This window comes from Oncorhynchus mykiss, chromosome Y (assembly GCF_013265735.2).
Source record: "Oncorhynchus mykiss isolate Arlee chromosome Y, USDA_OmykA_1.1, whole genome shotgun sequence".
NCBI lineage: Eukaryota > Metazoa > Chordata > Actinopteri > Salmoniformes > Salmonidae > Oncorhynchus > Oncorhynchus mykiss.
In genome coordinates this window covers 45,029,576-45,047,616 of record NC_048593.1, presented here as the reverse complement: position 1 = coordinate 45,047,616, position 18,041 = coordinate 45,029,576, and the positions used below count along the sequence as shown (strand labels likewise).

The window sequence follows — 18,041 nt, the reverse complement described above, 5'->3', positions numbered from 1 at the left end:
GTAACTTTAGTCAGTACCGATGTTTTCATTTGAGTAGTGAGGAGCAGAGTTTTGGGACAACACACCTACCTGGTGAACACACACCATTTCCTAGTCACATGACTACACAAATCCAGCTTAATGACTGTTTTTAATTGGGCATTAGAAAATCGACTACTTATTAATAGCGACGAAAAAGCATCCAACTGGCAGGTTTAGTTAGTGTCGCCTGTCACCAGAACGGCAGGAGCTGCTGACTTATGAAGCAGAATATCACAGTGAATGAGGTGATTGACAAAACATCTCTGGAGGTTGTTGTAGAGAAAATGTCATAATGTAGACCTGGTGTCTGTCCTCCTTCATAATGTAGACCTGGTGTCTGTCCTCCTTCATAATGTAGACCTGGTGTCTGTCCTCCTTCATAATGTAGACCTGGTGTCTGTCCCCTTCATAATGTAGACCTGGTGTCTGTCCTCCTTCATAATGTATACCTGGTGTCTGTCCCCTTCATAATGTAGACCTGGTGTCTGTCCTCCTTCATAATGTAGACCTGGTGTCTGTCCTCCTTCATAATGTAGACCTGGTGTCTGTCCTCCTTCATAATGTAGACCCGGTGTCTGTTCCTCCTTCATAATGTAGACCTGGTGTCTGTCCTCCTTCATATTGTAGACCTGGTGTCTGTCCCCTTCATAATGTAGACCTGGTGTCTGTCCCCTTCATAATGTAGACCTGGTGTCTGTCCTCCTTCATAATGTAGACCTGGTGTCTGTCCTCCTTCATAATGTAGACCTGGTGTCTGTCCTCCTTCATAATGTAGACCCGGTGTCTGTCCTCCTTCATAATGTAGACCTGGTGTCTGTTCCTCCTTCATAATGTAGACCTGGTGTCTGTCCTCCTTCATAATGTAGACCTGGTGTCGGTCCCCTTCATAATGTAGACCTGGTGTCTGTCCCCTTCATAATGTAGACCTGGTGTCTGTCCCCTTCATAATGTAGACCCGGTGTCTGTCCTCCTTCATAATGTAGACCTGGTGTCTGTCCCCTTCATAATGTAGACCTGGTGTCTGTCCTCTTCATAATGTAGACCTGGTGTCTGTCCTCCTTCATAATGTAGACCTGGTGTCTGTCCTCCTTCATAATGTAGACCCGGTGTCTGTCCCCTTCATAATGTAGACCTGGTGTCTGTCCCTTTCATAATGTAGACCTGGTGTCTGTCCCCTTCATAATGTAGACCTGGTGTCTGTCCCCTTCATAATGTAGACCTGGTGTCTGTCCCCTTCATAATGTAGACCCGGTGTCTGTCCTCCTTCATAATGTAGACCTGGTGTCTGTTCCTCCTTCATAATGTAGACCTGGTGTCTGTCCTCCTTCATAATGTAGACCTGGTGTCGGTCCCCTTCATAATGTAGACCTGGTGTCTGTCCCCTTCATAATGTAGACCTGGTGTCTGTCCCCTTCATAATGTAGACCCGGTGTCTGTCCTCCTTCATAATGTAGACCTGGTGTCTGTCCTCCTTCATAATGTAGACCCGGTGTCTGTCCCCTTCATAATGTAGACCTGGTGTCTGTCCCTTTCATAATGTAGACCTGGTGTCTGTCCCCTTCATAATGTAGACCTGGTGTCTGTCCCCTTCATAATGTAGACCTGGTGTCTGTCCCCTTCATAATGTAGACCTGGTGTCTGTCCCCTTCATAATGTAGACCTGGTGTCTGTCCCCTTCATAATGTAGACCTGGTGTCTGTCCCCTTCATAATGTAGACCTGGTGTCTGTCCCCCTTCATAATGTAGACCTGGTGTCTGTCCCCTTCATAATGTAGACCTGGTGTCTGTCCCCCTTCATAATGTAGACCTGGTGTCTGTCCTCCTTCATAATGTAGACCTGGTGTCTGTCCCCTTCATAATGTAGACCTGGTGTCTGTCCTCCTTCACAATGTAGACCCGGTGTCTGTCTCCTTCATAATGTAGACCCGGTGTCTGTCCTCCTTCATAATGTAGACCTGGTGTCTGTCCTCCTTCACAATGTAGACCCGGTGTCTGTCTCCTTCATAATGTAGACCCGGTGTCTGTCCTCCTTCATAATGTAGACCTGGTGTCTGTCCTCCTTCATAATGTAGACCTGGTGTCTGTTCCCTTCATAATGTAGACCTGGTGTCTGTCCTCCTTCATAATGTAGACCTGGTGTCTGTCCCCTTCATAATGTAGACCTGGTGTCTGTCCTCCTTCATAATGTAGACCCGGTGTCTGTCCCCTTCATAATGTAGACCTGGTGTCTGTCCTCCTTCATAATGTAGACCTGGTGTCTGTCCCCTTCATAATGTATACCTGGTGTCTGTCCCATTCATAATGTAGACCTGGTGTCTGTCCCCTTCATAATGTAGACCTGGTGTCTGTCCCCTTCATAATGTAGACCTGGTGTCTGTCCCCTTCATAATGTAGACCTGGTGTCTGTCCCCTTCATAATGTAGACCTGGTGTCTGTCCCCCTTCATAATGTAGACCTGGTGTCTGTCCCCTTCATAATGTAGACCTGGTGTCTGTCCCCTTCATAATGTAGACCTGGTGTCTGTCCTCCTTCATAATGTAGACCTGGTGTCTGTCCCCTTCATAATGTATACCTGGTGTCTGTCCCCTTCATAATGTAGACCTGGTGTCTGTCCCCCTTCATAATGTAAACCTGGTGTCTGTCCCCTTCATAATGTAGACCTGGTGTCTGTCCCCTTCATAATGTAGACCTGGTGTCTGTCCCCTTCATAATGTAGACCTGGTGTCTGTTCCTCCTTCATAATGTAGACCTGGTGTCTGTTCCTCCTTCATAATGTAGACCTGGTGTCTGTCCTCCTTCATAATGTAGACCCGGTGTCTGTCCTCCTTCATAATGTAGACCTGGTGTCTGTTCCTCCTTCATAATGTAGACCTGGTGTCTGTCCTCCTTCATAATGTAGACCTGGTGTCGGTCCCCTTCATAATGTAGACCTGGTGTCTGTCCCCTTCATAATGTAGACCTGGTGTCTGTCCCCTTCATAATGTAGACCCGGTGTCTGTCCTCCTTCATAATGTAGACCTGGTGTCTGTCCCCTTCATAATGTAGACCTGGTGTCTGTCCTCTTCATAATGTAGACCTGGTGTCTGTCCTCCTTCATAATGTAGACCTGGTGTCTGTCCTCCTTCATAATGTAGACCCGGTGTCTGTCCCCTTCATAATGTAGACCTGGTGTCTGTCCCTTTCATAATGTAGACCTGGTGTCTGTCCCCTTCATAATGTAGACCTGGTGTCTGTCCCCTTCATAATGTAGACCTGGTGTCTGTCCCCTTCATAATGTAGACCCGGTGTCTGTCCTCCTTCATAATGTAGACCTGGTGTCTGTTCCTCCTTCATAATGTAGACCTGGTGTCTGTCCTCCTTCATAATGTAGACCTGGTGTCGGTCCCCTTCATAATGTAGACCTGGTGTCTGTCCCCTTCATAATGTAGACCTTGTGTCTGTCCCCTTCATAATGTAGACCCGGTGTCTGTCCTCCTTCATAATGTAGACCTGGTGTCTGTCCTCCTTCATAATGTAGACCCGGTGTCTGTCCCCTTCATAATGTAGACCTGGTGTCTGTCCCTTTCATAATGTAGACCTGGTGTCTGTCCCCTTCATAATGTAGACCTGGTGTCTGTCCCCTTCATAATGTAGACCTGGTGTCTGTCCCCTTCATAATGTAGACCTGGTGTCTGTCCCCTTCATAATGTAGACCTGGTGTCTGTCCCCTTCATAATGTAGACCTGGTGTCTGTCCCCTTCATAATGTAGACCTGGTGTCTGTCCCCCTTCATAATGTAGACCTGGTGTCTGTCCCCTTCATAATGTAGACCTGGTGTCTGTCCCCCTTCATAATGTAGACCTGGTGTCTGTCCTCCTTCATAATGTAGACCTGGTGTCTGTCCCCTTCATAATGTAGACCTGGTGTCTGTCCTCCTTCACAATGTAGACCCGGTGTCTGTCTCCTTCATAATGTAGACCCGGTGTCTGTCCTCCTTCATAATGTAGACCTGGTGTCTGTCCTCCTTCACAATGTAGACCCGGTGTCTGTCTCCTTCATAATGTAGACCCGGTGTCTGTCCTCCTTCATAATGTAGACCTGGTGTCTGTCCTCCTTCATAATGTAGACCTGGTGTCTGTTCCCTTCATAATGTAGACCTGGTGTCTGTCCTCCTTCATAATGTAGACCTGGTGTCTGTCCCCTTCATAATGTAGACCTGGTGTCTGTCCTCCTTCATAATGTAGACCCGGTGTCTGTCCCCTTCATAATGTAGACCTGGTGTCTGTCCTCCTTCATAATGTAGACCTGGTGTCTGTCCCCTTCATAATGTATACCTGGTGTCTGTCCCATTCATAATGTAGACCTGGTGTCTGTCCCCTTCATAATGTAGACCTGGTGTCTGTCCCCTTCATAATGTAGACCTGGTGTCTGTCCCCTTCATAATGTAGACCTGGTGTCTGTCCCCTTCATAATGTAGACCTGGTGTCTGTCCCCCTTCATAATGTAGACCTGGTGTCTGTCCCCTTCATAATGTAGACCTGGTGTCTGTCCCCTTCATAATGTAGACCTGGTGTCTGTCCTCCTTCATAATGTAGACCTGGTGTCTGTCCCCTTCATAATGTATACCTGGTGTCTGTCCCCTTCATAATGTAGACCTGGTGTCTGTCCCCCTTCATAATGTAAACCTGGTGTCTGTCCCCTTCATAATGTAGACCTGGTGTCTGTCCCCTTCATAATGTAGACCTGGTGTCTGTCCCCTTCATAATGTAGACCTGGTGTCTGTTCCTCCTTCATAATGTAGACCTGGTGTCTGTTCCTCCTTCATAATGTAGACCTGGTGTCTGTCCTCCTTCATAATGTAGACCTGGTGTCTGTCCCCTTCATAATGTAGACCTGGTGTTGGTCCCCTTCATAATGTAGACCTGGTGTCGGTCCCCTTCATAATGTAGACCTGGTGTCGGTCCCCTTCATAATGTAGACCTGGTGTCCGTCCCCTTCATAATGTAGACCTGGTGTCCGTCCCCTTCATAATGTAGACCTGGTGTCCGTCCCCTTCATAATGTAGACCTGGTGTCCGTCCCCTTCATAATGTAGACCTGGTGTCCGTCCCCCTTCGTGTGGCTCTTCAGGGCCAATTCCCACATGCTCACAATGTCAAAGTGGGAGACATTTTTTACACCTGACACTGTGTGGGTTGGTTGGGTTCAGAGACACAGTGGAAAACAAGGTGAACTACACTACCAGTCAAAGTTCAGACACACCTACTCATTCCAGGGTTCTAGAACACCTACTCATTCCAGGGTTCTAGAACACCTACTCATTCCAGGGTTTTAGAACACCTACTCATTCCAGGGTTTTAGAACACCTACTCATTCCAGGGTTCTAGAACACCTACTCATTCCAGGGTTCTAGAACACCTACTCATTCCAGGGTTTTAGAACACCTACTCATTCCAGGGTTCTAGAACACCTACTCATTCCATGGTTCTAGAACACCTACTCATTCCAGGGTTTTAGAACACCTACTCATTCCAGGGTTCTAGAACACCTACTCATTCCAGGGTTCTAGAACACCTACTCATTCCAGGGTTCTAGAACACCTACTCATTCCAGGGTTCTAGAACACCTACTCATTCCAGGGTTCTAGAAACACCTACTCATTCCAGGGTTCTAGAAACACCTACTCATTCCAGGGTTCTAGAACACCTACTCATTCCAGGGTTCTAGAACACCTACTCATTCCAGGGTTCTAGAACACCTACTCATTCCAGGGTTCTAGAACACCTACTCATTCCAGGGTTCTAGAACACCTACTCATTCCAGGGTTCTAGAACACCTACTCATTCCAGGGTTTTAGAACACCTACTCATTCCAGGGTTTTAGAACACCTACTCATTCCAGGGTTCTAGAACACCTACTCATTCCAGGGTTTTAGAACACCTAGTCATTCCAGGGTTTTAGAACACCTAGTCATTCCAGGGTTTTAGAACACCTACTCATTCCAGGGTTTTAGAACACCTACTCATTCCAGGGTTTTAGAACACCTACTCATTCCAGGGTTTTAGAACACCTACTCATTCCAGGGTTTTAGAACACCTACTCATTCCAGGGTTTTTCTTTATTTATACTATTTTCTACATTGTACAATAATAGTGAAGACATCAAAACTATGAAATAACACATATAGAATCATTTAGTAACCAAAAAAGTGTTAAACAAATCACAATATATTTGAGATTCTCCAACTGACAGATATGCCTTGTTAAAAGTTAATTTGTGAAATGTCTTTCCTTCTTAATGCGTACAAAGCATCAAATGCTATGATGCATCTGTCTCTCATGAGGACCGCCACAGGAAAGGAAGACTCAGAGTTACCTCTGCTGCAGAGGATAAGTTCATTAGAGTTACCAGCCTCAGAAATTGCAGCCCAAATAAATGCTTCACAGACACATCTCAACATCAACTGTTCAGAGGAGACTGTGTGAATCAGGCCTTCATGGTCGAATTGCTGCAAGGAAACCAATACTGAAGGACACCAATAAGAAGAAGAGACTTGCTTGGGCCAAGAAACACGAGCAATGGACATTAGACTGGTGGAAATCTGTCCTTTGGTTTGGAGTCCAAATTTGAGATTTTTGGTTCCAACCGGCGTGTCCTTGTGAGAAGCAGAGTAGGTGAATGGATGATCTCCGCATGTGTGGTTCCCACCGTGAAGCATGGAGGAGGAGGTGATGTGATTTATTTAGAATTGAAGGCACACTTAACCAGCATGGCTACCACAGCATTCTGCAGCGATACTCCATCACATCTGGTTTGCACTTAGTGGGACTATCATTTGTTTTTCAACAGGACAATGACCCAAATCACACCTCCAGGCTGTGTAAGGACTATTTGATCAAGAAGAAGAGTGATGGAGTACTGCATCAGATGACCTGGCCTCCACAATCACCCGACCTCAACCCAATTGAGATGGTTTGGGATGAGTTGGACCGCAGAGTGAAGGAAAAGCAGCTGACAAGTGCTCAGCATATGTGGGAACTCCTTCAAGACTGTTGGAAAAGCATTCCAGGTGATGCTGGTTGAGAGAATGCTAAGAGTGTGCAAAGCTGTCATTAAAGGCTACTTTGAAGAATCTAAAATATATTTTCACTTGTTTTAACACTTTTTTGGTTACTACATGATTCCATATGTGTTATTTCAGAGTTTTGATGTCTTCACTATTATTCTACAATGTTGAAAATAGTAAAAATAAAGAAAAACCCTTGAATGAGGAGGTGTGTCCAAACTTGACTGGTACTGTACATATCATTAAACACAACATGTAAACTGTTGGTCCCATGTTTCATGAGCTGAAATAAATGATCCCAGAAATGTTCCATAAAGCAGAAAAGGCAGGATTCAATTGAGATTTTTGCCATCGATGTGATGTTTGGCGAAGACTAATCAGTCAGTTCTGTACATGCCTGGCTGAGAGGCAGTGTGGGTGGAATGAGCGAGCTCGCCTGGCAACCACAGCGAGGAGAGAAAAAAAAAACTCTGTAGTCCGCCTGGAAATTAATTTGCAAGATACATACATTTTTATAATATTTTTCATACTAGATCATTACGTGTTCTCTTCTCATTTTAATTCAAGTGCTTTTGAATGACCAACTTGAGAAAATATCAGACTTTCAATGTATTCCAGTATTCTAATTTCAGAGTGCCAAATTCAAGTACTTTTAAGCTCCTTGTGAGAACCCTGCTAAATAGACAGTTGTATGTTGTAGTCTGGAGGACAGACAGAGTTTAAATAGACAGTTGTATTGTATGTTGTAGTCTGGAGGACAGAGAGAGCGAAAAGTTGTGGGGTGAAGTTAATATTAATATTGTCTGACCTTAGTGAACTCTCCTCTCCTCTCCCCTCCCCTCCCCTCCCCTCCTCTCCCCTCCCCTCCTCTCCTCTCCTCTCCCCTCCTCTCCCCTCCCCTCCTCTCCTCTCCCCTCCTCTCCCCTCCCCTCCCCTCCTCTCCTCTCCTCTCCTCTCCTCTCCTCTCCCCACCCCTCCTCTCCTCTCCTCTCCTCTCCTCTCCTATGTAATTGTATATGATTTACCAACAAAACCGTTTTCCATTTCATAACTAACTCTTTCCCGGTCTCTGTTCTTTGCTCTCTCCTCCCCCATCTCTCCTGTGTGTGAGTGGGATGATATTGATCTTAGGGAGATGGTGGAAAACGACAGAGTAACGCATTGGGAAACGACAGAGTACCACATTGGGAAACGACAGAGTACCACATTGGAAAACACTACAGAGTACCACATTGGGAAACACTACAGAGTACCACATTGGGAAACACTACAGAGTACCACATTGGGAAACGACAGAGTACCACATTGGAAAACACTACAGAGTACCACATTGGGAAACACTACAGAGTACCACATTGGGAAACACTAAAGAGTACCACATTGGGAAACACTACAGAGTACCACATTGGGAAACACTACAGAGTACCACATTGGGAAACACTACAGAGTACCACATTGGGAAACACTACAGAGTACCACATTGGGAAACACTACAGAGTACCACATTGGGAAACACTACAGAGTACCACATTGGGAAACACTACAGAGTACCACATTGGGAAACGACATACCACTTTTTCAGTTGATAGCACCAGCACATCATTTGGTCTCACCTGACCTGTCTCTCATAATGGGGCGGCAGGGTAGCCTAGTGGTTAGAGTGTTGGAATAGTAACTGGAAGGTTGCAAGTTCAAATCCCCGAGCTGACAAGGTACAAATCTGTCATTCTGCCCCTGAACAGGCAGTTAACCCACTGTTCCTAGGCCGTCATTGAAAATAAGAATTTGTTCTTAACTGACTTGCCTAGCTAAATAAAGGAAAAATAAAAATAAATAATGTGCCTTCCTTCCATACTAATAATGATTAGTCATCTTTTAAATTAGGATGCCCAAGGCTGGACATTCAGATAAATTCGCCAGTTCCAATTGAAAGCTACTGGCCCAAATGAAAAGAAGAAGAACACTGGCCTGGGAAAGCGGATATTGTGTGCATCATTTAAACGTGATCTGTCATTTGTGGGCTGACCAAGCAGCCTCTCCCTAGCTCACCCATGAAGTTGAGGTAGCCCTCTCCCTCTCCCCAACTCACCCATGAGGTAGCCCTCTCTCCAACTCACCCATGAGGTTGAGGTAGCCCTCTCCCCAACTCACCCATGAAGTTGAGGTAGCCCTCTCCCCAACTCACCCATGAAGTTGAGGTAGCCCTCTCCCCCCAGAGCGTGTGTGAGGAGGCGGATCATCTTATGTAGCTGGATGCCTCGGTCGATGACGGGAGTCATGGGGATCAGGGAACTCATGTTGGTGTACATCTCTTTATCCATCAGCCAGAAGGCCAGGGACTTATCACCTACCAGAGCCTGGCAACATAGAGAGATACTTTACTATCCCCTACCAGAGCCTGGCAACATGGACAGAGAGAGAGTCCCCCTATCGCCGGGGTCTGGTGCCCCTATAGCCGGGGTCTAGCCCCCCTATCACCGGGATCCCCCTAGCGCCGGGGTCTAGTCCCTCTTTCGCCGGGGTCTAGTCGCCCTCTAGCGCCGGGGTCTAGTCGCCCTCTAGCGCCGGGGTCTAGTCGCCCTCTTCGCCGGGGTCTAGTCGCCCTCTAGCGCCGGGGTCTAGTCGCCCTCTAGCGCCGGGGTCTAGTCGCCCTCTAGCGCCGGGGTCTAGTCGCCCTCTTCGCCGGGGTCTAGTCGCCCTCTTCGCCGGGGTCTAGTCCCTCTTTCGCCGGGGTCTAGTCCCTCTTTCGCCGGGGTCTAGTCGCCCTCTTCGCCGGGGTCTAGTCCCTCTTTCGCCGGGGTCTAGTCGCCCTCTTCGCCGGGGTCTAGTCGCCCTCTTCGCCGGGGTCTAGTCGCCCTCTTCGCCGGGGTCTAGTCGCCCTCTTCGCCGGGGTCTAGTCGCCCTCTTCGCCGGGGTCTAGTCGCCCTCTTCGCCGGGGTCTAGTCGCCCTCTTTCGCCGGGGTCTAGTCGCCCTCTTCGCCGGGGTCTAGTCGCCCTCTTTCGCCGGGGTCTAGTCGCCCTCTTTCGCCGGGGTCTAGTCGCCCTCTTCGCCGGGGTCTAGTCGCCCTCTTCGCCGGGGTCTAGTCGCCCTCTTCGCCGGGGTCTAGTCGCCCTCTTCGCCGGGGTCTAGTCGCCCTCTTCGCCGGGGTCTAGTCGCCCTCTTCGCCGGGGTCTAGTCGCCCTCTTCGCCGGGGTCTAGTCGCCCTCTTCGCCGGGGTCTAGTCGCCCTCTTCGCCGGGGTCTAGTCGCCCTCTTCGCCGGGGTCTAGTCCCTCTTTCGCCGGGGTCTAGTCGCCCTCTTCGCCGGGGTCTAGTCCCTCTTTCGCCGGGGTCTAGTCGCCCTTTTCGCCGGGGTCTAGTCGCCCTTTTCGCCGGGGTCTAGTCGCCCTTTTCGCCGGGGTCTAGTCGCCCTCTTCGCCGGGGTCTAGTCCCTCTTTCGCCGGGGTCTAGTCGCCCTTTTCGCCGGGGTCTAGTCGCCCTCTTCGCCGGGGTCTAGTCCCTCTTTCGCCGGGGTCTAGTCGCCCTCTTTCGCCGGGGTCTAGTCGCCCTTTTCGCCGGGGTCTAGTCGCCCTTTTCGCCGGGGTCTAGTCCCTCTTTCGCCGGGGTCTACTCGCCCTCTTTCGCCGGGGTCTAGTCGCCCTCTTTCGCCGGGGTCTAGTCGCCCTCTTTCGCCGGGGTCTAGTCGCCCTCTAGCGCCGGGGTCTAGTCGCCCTCTTTCGCCGGGGTCTAGTCCCTCTTTCGCCGGGGTCTAGTCCCTCTTTCGCCGGGGTCTAGTCGCCCTCTTCGCCGGGGTCTAGTCGCCCTCTAGCGCCGGGGTCTAGTCCCTCTTTCGCCGGGGTCTAGTCCCTCTTTCGCCGGGGTCTAGTCGCCCTTTTCGCCGGGGTCTAGTCCCTCTTTCGCCGGGGTCTAGTCGCCCTCTTTCGCCGGGGTCTAGTCGCCCTCTTCGCCGGGGTCTAGTCGCCCTCTTCGCCGGGGTCTAGTCGCCCTCTTTCGCCGGGGTCTAGTCCCTCTTTTGCCGGGGTCTAGTCGCCCTCTTCGCCGGGGTCTAGTCGCCCTCTTCGCCGGGGTCTAGTCCCTCTTTCGCCGGGGTCTAGTCGCCCTCTTCGCCGGGGTCTAGTCGCCCTCTTCGCCGGGGTCTAGTCGCCCTCTTCGCCGGGGTCTAGTCGCCCTCTTCGCCGGGGTCTAGTCGCCCTCTTTCGCCGGGGTCTAGTCGCCCTCTTCGCCGGGGTCTAGTCGCCCTCTTCGCCGGGGTCTAGTCGCCCTCTTCGCCGGGGTCTAGTCGCCCTCTTCGCCGGGGTCTAGTCGCCCTCTTCGCCGGGGTCTAGTCGCCCTCTTTCGCCGGGGTCTAGTCGCCCTCTTCGCCGGGGTCTAGTCCCTCTTTCGCCGGGGTCTAGTCCCTCTTTCGCCGGGGTCTAGTCGCCCTCTTCGCCGGGGTCTAGTCGCCCTCTTTCGCCGGGGTCTAGTCGCCCTCTTCGCCGGGGTCTAGTCCCTCTTTCGCCGGGGTCTAGTCGCCCTCTTCGCCGGGGTCTAGTCGCCCTCTTCGCCGGGGTCTAGTCCCTCTTCGCCGGGGTCTAGTCCCTCTTCGCCGGGGTCTAGTCGCCCTCTTCGCCGGGGTCTAGTCGCCCTCTTCGCCGGGGTCTAGTCGCCCTCTTTCGCCGGGGTCTAGTCGCCCTCTTCGCCGGGGTCTAGTCCCTCTTTCGCCGGGGTCTAGTCCCTCTTTCGCCGGGGTCTAGTCCCTCTTTCGCCGGGGTCTAGTCCCTCTTTCGCCGGGGTCTAGTCGCCCTCTAGCGCCGGGGTCTAGTCCCTCTTCGCCGGGGTCTAGTCCCTCTTTCGCCGGGGTCTAGTCCCTCTTTCGCCGGGGTCTAGTCCCTCTTTCGCCGGGGTCTAGTCGCCCTCTTTCGCCGGGGTCTAGTCACCCTCTTTCGCCGGGGTCTAGTCCCCCTATCTCCGGGGTCTAGTCCCCCTATCTCCGGGGTCTAGTCCCCCTTTCGCCGGGGTCTAGTCCATCTTTCGCCGGGGTCTAGTCACCCTCTTTCGCCGGGGTCTAGTCCCCCTATCTCCGGGGTCTAGTCCCCCTTTCGCCGGGGTCTAGTCCCTCTTTCGCCGGGGTCTAGTCCCCCTATCTCCGGGGTCTAGTCCCCCTATCTCCGGGATCTAGTCCTCCTATCTCCGGGGTCTAGTCCCCCTATCGCCGGGGTCTAGTCCCCCTTTCGCCGGGGTCTAGTCCCCCTAGCGCCAGGGTCTAGTCCCCCTATCGCCGGGGTCTAGTCCCCCTATCGCCGGGGTCTAGTCCCCCTAGCGCCGGGGTATAAATAATAGTAATAACATTTAATTTGTATAGCACTTGTCATTAAAATAAAATAACATTTTCTTTGGCGGGACCACCGGATATTCATGCAGCTGAGTCCGTTTCTGCGGGACTCTTAACATGATGAAACTGTTGGAACGTTTATTTAAATGATGCCAACTGACGTGTCTCATGCAACGGAATGGATATTTTGTGAGTTGAATTGAAGAACATTTGTTTTTACTTCCTGCTTTGCTCCTGTGAGTACACTCTCAATAGTTATCACGGTGACCGTCAGCCCTATTGATTATATCACTAGCCAATAGTACCTGGTCGTGGCTCTCAGAATAGCCGATGCTTCCTTCGCCCTTCCTCCTATTGGTCAGCGTGTAGACGATATTCCCCATGTCCCATTCCTCATCCTTTAACTCCTTCAGTATCTACGGAGAGAGAGGGGGAGGAGAGAGAGAGAGGGAGGAGAGATAGGGGGGAGGAGAGAGAGAGGGGAGGAGAGAGAGAGGGGGAGAGGGGGGAGGAGAGAGGGAGAGATGTAGACAGAGGGGGGAGGAGAGAGGGAGAGAGGTAGACACAGAGGGGAGGAGAGAGGGAGAGAGGTAGACACAGAGGGGAGGAGAGAGGGGGAGAGGGAGAGGGGGAGGAGAGAGAGAGAGATGGGGAGGAGAGAGAGAGAGAGAGAGGAGAGAGGGAGAGAGGGATGGAGGAGAGGGGGAGGGGGAGAGAGGGAGGGAGGGGAGAGAGTTTATATAATTTATACATTCGGGGAGACAGCCGAGTGGATTCTGGAGAGAGACATGCCTATACTCCTCTTCTTCTTCTTCATGTCTCAGCATTTTAAACGACATTATCTTCACATATATCTTAGACGCTTTACACTGACAGCCAATCATCAGCTAGGCCTGTTGCCCTCGGCGCAAATTGCAGCCTTTAACAATAGGCATAGGGCTACGCATCTGAAACAGCCCACAGCTATATTTTTAAAAAGAAGCTAATGATTCGCTGTGGATAAGTCTCCCTGGTGATTTTTAAAATATATTTCTGTACAGAAGCGGAGTAAATATATCATTTTTGGCAAATTGACTTCAAGTTCCTTTAAGCCTATTGGACGCACTGCCTATTCAAAAAAATAGGTCACAAAATAATTCCAGCGTCCGAACAGTGCACAACTTTCCTTCAATTAAGCATGGCTGAAACTCTCTCATCGGAGAAAGCATCCGAATGAGCGAAACAGCGCCCCTCTGTCTTACTACACGTAGCCCATGTATCTGATCCTGTGTGGACAGAAATAGTATGACATTCCGTACTATTTTTGACCAGTCAAAAGTTTGGACACACCGACTCATTCTTTAAAAAGGAAGTTAAGTCAGTTAAGAACAAGTTCTTATTTACAATGACGGGCCTACCCCCGGCCAAACCCGGACGACACTGGGCCGATTGTGCCCCGCCCTATGGGACTCCCAATCACGGCCGGATGTTATACAGCTTGGATTCGAACCAGGAACTGTAGAGACACCTCTGAGATGCTGCGCCACTCGGGAGCCCAAAATGGACTGTTGTCATTCAAGGGTAATTTATTTATTTGTACTATTTTCTACATTGTACAATAATAGTGAAGTCATCAAAACTATGAAATAACACATATGGAATCATGTTGTAACCAAAAAAAAAAGTGTTAAACAAATCTAAATATATTTTATATTTGAGATTCTTCCAACCTTTGCCTTGATGACAGCTTTGCACACTCTTGGCATTCTCTCAACCAGCTTCATGAGGTAGTCACCTGGAATGCATTTCAATTAACAGGTGTGCCTTGTTAAAAGTTAATTTGTTTAATTTATTTCCTTCTTAATGCGTTTGAGCCAATCAGTTGTATTGTGACAAGGTAGGGGTGGTATACAGAAGATAGCCCTAATTGGTAAAAGACCAAGTCCACATTATGGCAAGAACAGCTGAAATAAGCAAAGAGAAACGACAGTCCATCATCACTTTAAGACATGAAGGTCAGTCAATAAGGAACATTTCAATAACTTTTAAAGTTTCTTCAAGTGTAGTCACAAAAACCATCAAGCGCTATGAAGCTGGCTCTCATGAGGACTTCCAGACCCAGAGTTACCTCTGCTGCAGAGGACACGTTCATTAGAGTTACCAGCCTCAGAAATTGCAGCCCAAATAAATGCTTCACAGACACATCTCAACATCAACTGTTCAGAGGAGACTGTGTGAATCAGGCCTTCATGGTCGAATTGCTGCAAGGAAACCAATACTGAAGGACACCAATAAGAAGAAGAGACTTGCTTGGGCCAAGAAACACGAGCAATGGACATTAGACCGGTGGATATCTGTCCTTTGGTCAGATGAGTCCAAATTTGAGATTTTTGGTTTATTGTGAGACGCAGAGTAGGTTAATGGATGATCTCCGCATGTGTGGTTCCCACCGTGAAGCATGGAGGAGGAGGTGTGATGGTGTCATTGTCTGTGATTTATTTAGAATTGAAGGCACACTTAACCAGCATGGCTACCACAGCATTCTGCAGCAATACTCCATCCCATCTGGTTTGGGGTTAGTGGGACTATCATTTGTTTTTCAACAGGACAATGACCCAACACACCTCCAGGCTGTGTAAGGACTATATGATCAAGAAGAAGAGTGATTGAGTACTGCATCAGATGACCTGGCCTCCACAATCACCCGACCTCAACCAAATTGAGATGGTTTGGGATGAGTTGGACTGCAGAGTGAAGGAAAAGCAGCTGACAAGTGCTCAGCATATGTGGGAACTCCTTCAAAACTGTTGGATAAGCATTCCAGGTGATGATGGTTGAGAGAATGCCAAGCGTGTGCAAAGCTGTCATCAAGGCAAAGGGTGGCTACTTTGAAAAATCTAAAATATATTTTCATTTGTTCAACACTTTTTGGGTTACTACATGATTCCATACGTGTTATTTCATAGTGTTGATGTCTCCACTATTATTCTACAATGTAGAAAATATTAAAAATAAAGAAAAACCCTTGAATGAGTAGGTGTTCTAAAACTTTTGACTGGTACTGTGTTCATGTGTGCCTGCAGTTCCTTTTCCAAACAGTAGAAGGCAGCATAACGCCAGACAAAAAGGAGGGAGGAAAGAGATGGAGGAGGGAGATGGGGGGGATTAAGGAAAAAAAAGAAACTTCCTTCCTCCCGCTCTCCCCTGCTTGAGGTAATCACTAGTGTGTGTGATAAGATCAGTAATACCCCAACCCACACGAGGCCACTAAAGGAGGAGCCATCAACAGCAGCTTCCCTCTCCATCATCCTACCCTAGACATGTAGGGGGGGGGGGGTAGACGTAGACTAGACTGGTAGGGTACCAGCTTCCCTCTCCATCATCCTACCCTAGACATGTAGGGGGGTTCCATGTAGCAGTAGCAGTAGTAGTAGCAGCAGTAGTAGTAGTAGTAGTAGCAGTAGCAGTAGTAGTAGAAGTAGTAGTAGTAGCAGTAGTAGTAGCAGTAGTAGCAGTAGTAGTAGTAGTAGCAGTAGTAGCAGTAGTAGCAGTAGCAGTAGTAGCTGCAGTAGTAGTAGTAGCAGCAGTAGCAGTAGTAGGTAGTAGTAGTAGTAGTAGTAGTAGTAGTAGTAGCAGCAATAGTAGTAGTAGTATTAGTAGTAGCAGTAGTAGTAGCAGTAGTAGTAGCAGTAGAGGTAGCAGTAGTAGCAGCAGCAGTAGTAATAGTAGCAGTAGTAGTAGGCATTAGTAGTAGTATTAGTAGTAGTAGAATTAGTAGTAGCACTAGTAGTAGTAGCAGTAGTAGTAGTAGTAGCAGTAGTAGTAGTAGGCATTAGTAGCAGTAGTAGTAGTATTAGTAGCAGTAGTAGTAGTAGCACTAGTAGTAGAAGTAGTAGCACTAGTAGCAGTAGTAGTAGCAGTAGTAGTAGTAATAGTAGTAGTAGCAGCAGCAGTAGTAGTAGCAGTAGTAGTAGTATTATTAGTAGCAGTAGTAGTAGTAGTAGTAGTAGCAGTAGTAGTAGTAGTAGTAATAGTAGTATTAGTAGTAGCAGCAGTAGTAGTAGTAGTGGTAGTATTAGTAGCAGTAGTAGTAATATTAGCAGTAGTAGTAGTAGTAGTAGTAGTAGTAGTAGTAGTAGTAGCAGTAGCAGTAACAGTTGTAGTATTAGTAGTAGTAGTAGTATTAGTAGTAGTAACAGTAGTAGTATTAGTAGTATCAGTAAGTGTTAAATATGTGTGTGTTTGTAGAGCATCTGTATGGGACCATCTGTAGAACATCTATATGGGACCATCTGTAGAACATCTATATGGGACCATCTGTAGAACATCTGTATGGGACCATCTATATGGGACCATCTGAAGAGCATCTGTATGGGACCATCTGTAGAGCATCTATATGGGACCATCTGTAGAGCATGTATATGGGACCATCTATATGGGACCATCTGTAGAGCATCTATATGGGACCATCTAAACGGGACCATCTGAAGAGCATCTATATGGGACCATCTGTAGAGCATCTATATGGGACCATCTGTAGAGCATCTATATGGGACCATCTGCATGGGACCATCTGCATGGAACCATCTATATGGGACCATCTATATGGGACCATCTATATGGTACCATCTATAGAGCATCTATATGGGACCATCTGTAGAGCATCTATATGGGACCATCTATATGAGACCATCTGTAGAACATCTATATGGGACCATCTGTAGAGCCTCTATATGGGACCATCTGTAGAGCCTCTATACGGGACCATCTGTAGAGCCTCTATATGGGACCATCTGAAGAGCCTCTATATGGGACCATCTGAAGAGCATCTATATGGGACCATCTGTAGAGCATCTATATGGGACCATCTGAAGAGCATCTACAGTGCCTTGCGAAAATATTCGGCCCCCTTGAACTTTGTGACCTTTTGCCACATTTCAGGCTTCAAACATAAAGATATAAAACTGTATTTTTTTGTGAAGAATCAACAACAAGTGGGACACAATCATGAAGTGGAACGACATTTATTGGATATTTCAAACTTTTTTAACAAATCAAAAACTGAAAATTGGGCGTGCAAAATTATTCAGCCCCTGGAGAGCAAACTCTCTCCAGAAGTTCAGTGAGGATCTCTGAATGATCCAATGTTGACCTAAATGACTAATGATGATAAATACAATCAAGTCTCCGTATAAATGCACTTGCACTGTGATAGTCTCAGAGGTCTGTTAAAAGCGCAGAGAGCATCATGAAGAACAAGGAACACACCAGGCAGGTCCGAGATACTGTTGTGAAGAAGTTTAAAGCCGGATTTGGATACAAAAATATTTCCCAAGCTTTAAACATCCCAAGGAGCACTGTGCAAGCGATAATATTGAAATGGAAGGAGTATCAGACCACTGCAAATCTACCAAGACCTGGCCGTCCCTCTAAACTTTCAGCTCATACAAGGAGAAGACTGATCAGAGATGCAGCCAAGAGGCCCATGATCACTCTGGATGAACTGCAGAGATCTACAGCTGAGGTGGGAGACTCTGTCCATAGGACAACAATCAGTCGTATATTGCACAAATCTGGCCTTTATGGAAGAGTGGCAAGAAGAAAGCCATTTCTTAAAGATATCCATAAAAAGTGTTGTTTAAAGTTTGCCACAAGCCACCTGGGAGACACACCAAACATGTGGAAGA

At 48.4% G+C, this 18,041-nt stretch overlaps 1 protein-coding gene across 2 annotated transcripts in view; it reads right to left on the bottom strand.

The window, feature by feature from the left end:
- Positions 1-18,041, bottom strand: part of gbe1a (glucan (1,4-alpha-), branching enzyme 1a) — a 165,364-nt gene that overhangs the window by 36,123 nt on the left and 111,200 nt on the right. For both annotated transcript variants that reach the window (XR_005040523.1, XM_036968271.1), the window contains exons 11-12: positions 12,681-12,791; positions 9,251-9,422 (exon numbers count right to left, since the gene is read on the bottom strand). Coding sequence is in view for 1 of the 2 variants with exons in the window: in XM_036968271.1 (XP_036824166.1) it covers positions 9,251-9,422; positions 12,681-12,791 (283 nt within the window). In the remaining variant the exon portion in view is untranslated. The remainder of the gene's footprint in view (positions 1-9,250; positions 9,423-12,680; positions 12,792-18,041) is intronic.